At 43.3% G+C, this 3089-nt stretch overlaps 1 protein-coding gene across 1 annotated transcript in view; it reads left to right on the forward strand.

The window, feature by feature from the left end:
• Positions 1-212: 212 nt before the first annotated feature.
• Positions 213-3089, forward strand: part of Pmar_PMAR026328 (hypothetical protein) — a gene marked incomplete at both ends in the record, with an annotated part of 4438 nt that continues 1561 nt past the window's right edge. The window contains 4 exons of the mRNA XM_002773137.1: positions 213-243; positions 796-884; positions 1198-1326; positions 1870-1952. Coding sequence (XP_002773183.1) covers positions 213-243; positions 796-884; positions 1198-1326; positions 1870-1952 — 332 coding nt within the window. The remainder of the gene's footprint in view (positions 244-795; positions 885-1197; positions 1327-1869; positions 1953-3089) is intronic.

A 3089-nucleotide genomic window follows, 5' to 3' on the forward strand; every position in this document is an offset into this window, starting at 1 on the left:
GTGCCGCTGGCAGTTTGAGAGGAAATATATGTATATGATCGATCACATGTGTTGGTGATGACAATATGAAAATTTGGTACAAAATTCTGTTCATGGGTGTGAGGGAACTCCTAGGATGAGCTGAAGAAAGAGATAATATAATACAACCTTGGTTGGTGGTCACGGCTCGGATCAACTGGGCTCAGGTGAATCACGCAAGCCTTGTTGGTGAGGCCGGGAAGCCCTTGAGGAGTGTTGGCAATAGTGAGTCCAACCCACGAGGATTTTTTGATAAGACTGCTCGGCCGAACTGGCTGATGACATTGTGTTTAGATTGAATCTGCTATATGTTTTACGAGTATTGGAATATATGTTTGCTTTCCTCAACTGCTGAGCTCAGAAGCTCTCTTTACTAGTTATAGAAGTTTACATATGAATTCGGGTAGAAGTGTGTAGGGATGATGATAGATCACGTAAATGTGGTCCTAATTTCTATATCATCACCTTCATATATAAAACGAGGGTGTCCTCGTTTGGAGCTCTTCTAGAGCGTGGTTCCTCGAGAGTACCTCCAAGTAGCTACTCCTCCCGGGAGGGAAAGAAAAACCAAGTCAACTTTTTCTATCGATCCTAGTGGGTAACGTAATGAGAGGCCGGTCGGTGTGTATATGCGTACATATTATGTTGATCGATAATTACGAGTTAGCTATAGTCTCAGTAGATCGGGCCATACCAAGCTGTTCTGAATGTTGATTACAATAATTTTCACCAATACATGTAGTTGACGATGAGCATGTTCTTCGTACATTTTTTCAGGTAACGCCCTTCGTGATTCGGCTCTCGTCGAAACTATTAATTTGAAATTTGCTATTGAACTTAGCAATGGCAATCTGGATGGCGCTAAAGTAGGGACTTTGGCATTCGTCGATTTGGGATAAGCCCGCGCTATCTCCAAAAGATTTTATATTTTATTTTTTGGAATAGATTTATAGGAGTTTCATCGGTGATAAGAAAAATAAAAGTTAGAGTATATTCCGCAGTTCACAAGGGCGAGTGTATTCTCATAGAGTATTACACTACTTCACGTTAAACCCCATTATTATTATTTTTATAATTCTGAGTATGTGATGAACATAATATTTATGTAGTATTTACATTTCGTGCGATTACTTATGATTATGCCCTGACTCTATCCCCGCGAACTGCACTTAACTGTAGGAGTGTTTGAGCGACATGCCCCCTCGTGATGAGGCTGAGCTGGACCCAGTGACATTGCATAACACAGCGTTGGCGTATATGGATGAGAAACCCGCTGAGGGGTTTGCCAAACTTAATTTCCTATTACAGGTGAGATTGACATCACCGTGTTGCAGTTACGACTTGAAATATCAATTCTCTGCAACTCCGTAAGATCCGTAATTTTACGGTACGGGGGTTGAGTCTGATGCGTTGTAACTGTTTGTGATGTAAATCTGACTATCTATAGTTGGCATTTAAAATTGAGCATTATTTTTCTTGTAAGGGAAAAAATACGCCAGAGTGTGGTTGAACGAAATCAAGCACTTCTGAACGAACGGGCATGAGATGATAATATTGCGTTTTTTTGGCCGTCTTACTGTGTCAGCGCTGAAGTTCGAACTGAGCAGTGTGGGAAAATATGCATTGGGGGTTTCGGAAATTCCTTGTTGGTTTCTGTATACTTCTACCCGAATTCGTATGAAAACGTCTTGTAAAACTAGTGAGGAAACTCCTCAGCTCAGCCGCTGAATAAAGCGAATATATATTCCTACTCCAACACCATCACATGAAGAGTGTCTGCTAACAACGTCATCGCTAACACTCTTGTGTGTGTGTGTGCCAACGACGATATACTTTCCCTGTCAATTTCAGTCGGGTACTGTTACTTCTGATGACGGGCCGTTGGGATCGGTTCCCAAGGAGGTTTTTAGTAATCTCGTGCATATGTATTGCAAGTAAGTGGGGAAAAATTATAGATAGGCAGCGTAACGAAAAACGTAAATTTCGATTTTACGCTACGGGAGTGGTATACGATGACCCTTCCACTGACAAAACTCGTACACACATCAGAAACGCTCGTAGAGATACAATGATCGAAACATTATCGAATCAACAAGCATTGAACTGTCGAGGTGAGGTCATCAGTAGCATCATCATCATGTTATTGCTTCCTCAAGAGCATGAGTGCTCGGAGGGTCTTATCACCGAGTCGGCTCTTCCTACTTCGTGCCAGAGACCCGCTCAAGGAATAACTTTCTTCGCAAGAACAGGAAGTCCATACTGAGTAGAGAGAGTTCGGATCAGTTACTCCAGAGCGTTACAAAGTTGCACGACTAGTCTTCAGAGCTTGCGAGCCTTTTTCAAAGACGAATAATTCCCAGGATACTCCAGATACGGTATCTGATGGTCTAGCACAATCCTTCCGACGTATGCCAGAGAGGAAGCAAGCACATTGAGAGACGCAGCAAGTACATTGGAGTGCAGTCAACGATTTTGAAGTAGATCATACGATGACGAATGGCCTCGTGACCATCTCCTTCGCGATCTTCTGTATTTGAGAATGCCGGGTAAAGCAGCTGCCACACGAGCGCGGTACAGTAATGGATCAGACTCTGAAAACAAGCAGAAACCGGAGTACTGCTGTAAACTCTCGCTAAGGCGAGCCTTCATCCTAGAAACTCGGCACTCGCCTAGATGGCTTCCCTCCGGGCTCGATCTTATTTATCGGTCCCCTAGTGACCGGGCGAATGTGCCTTAAAGTGCAGTAAGACGACGCCGAGAGCATTCGTGTAGCAACCTGAAAAGCACCCAGCACAGACACCAGGTTTTCTAGTGCTTTCAAATCGTTACCGCTCGTATCTAATTTACGGCAGTGCTTATAGAGATTGTTTGATCTAGGTAGATCGAGACAACGAGCTTGAAAGAGTGAGAAAATATGACGATAGTCGCAAAACCAAGTGGCGAGCTTAAGTGTACTGTTTCATTTGATATTATTATCACGAGGGCAGATGGTAGGGCGAACTACACCATGAACTTTCGTACAGTCATCTGAGATGTCATGAGCCACAGACAACTATTCGCCCTTGCTTGCA

The sequence above is a fragment of the Perkinsus marinus genome (assembly GCF_000006405.1).
Source record: "Perkinsus marinus ATCC 50983 genomic scaffold scf_1104296959300, whole genome shotgun sequence".
Lineage (NCBI taxonomy): Eukaryota > Perkinsozoa > Perkinsida > Perkinsidae > Perkinsus > Perkinsus marinus.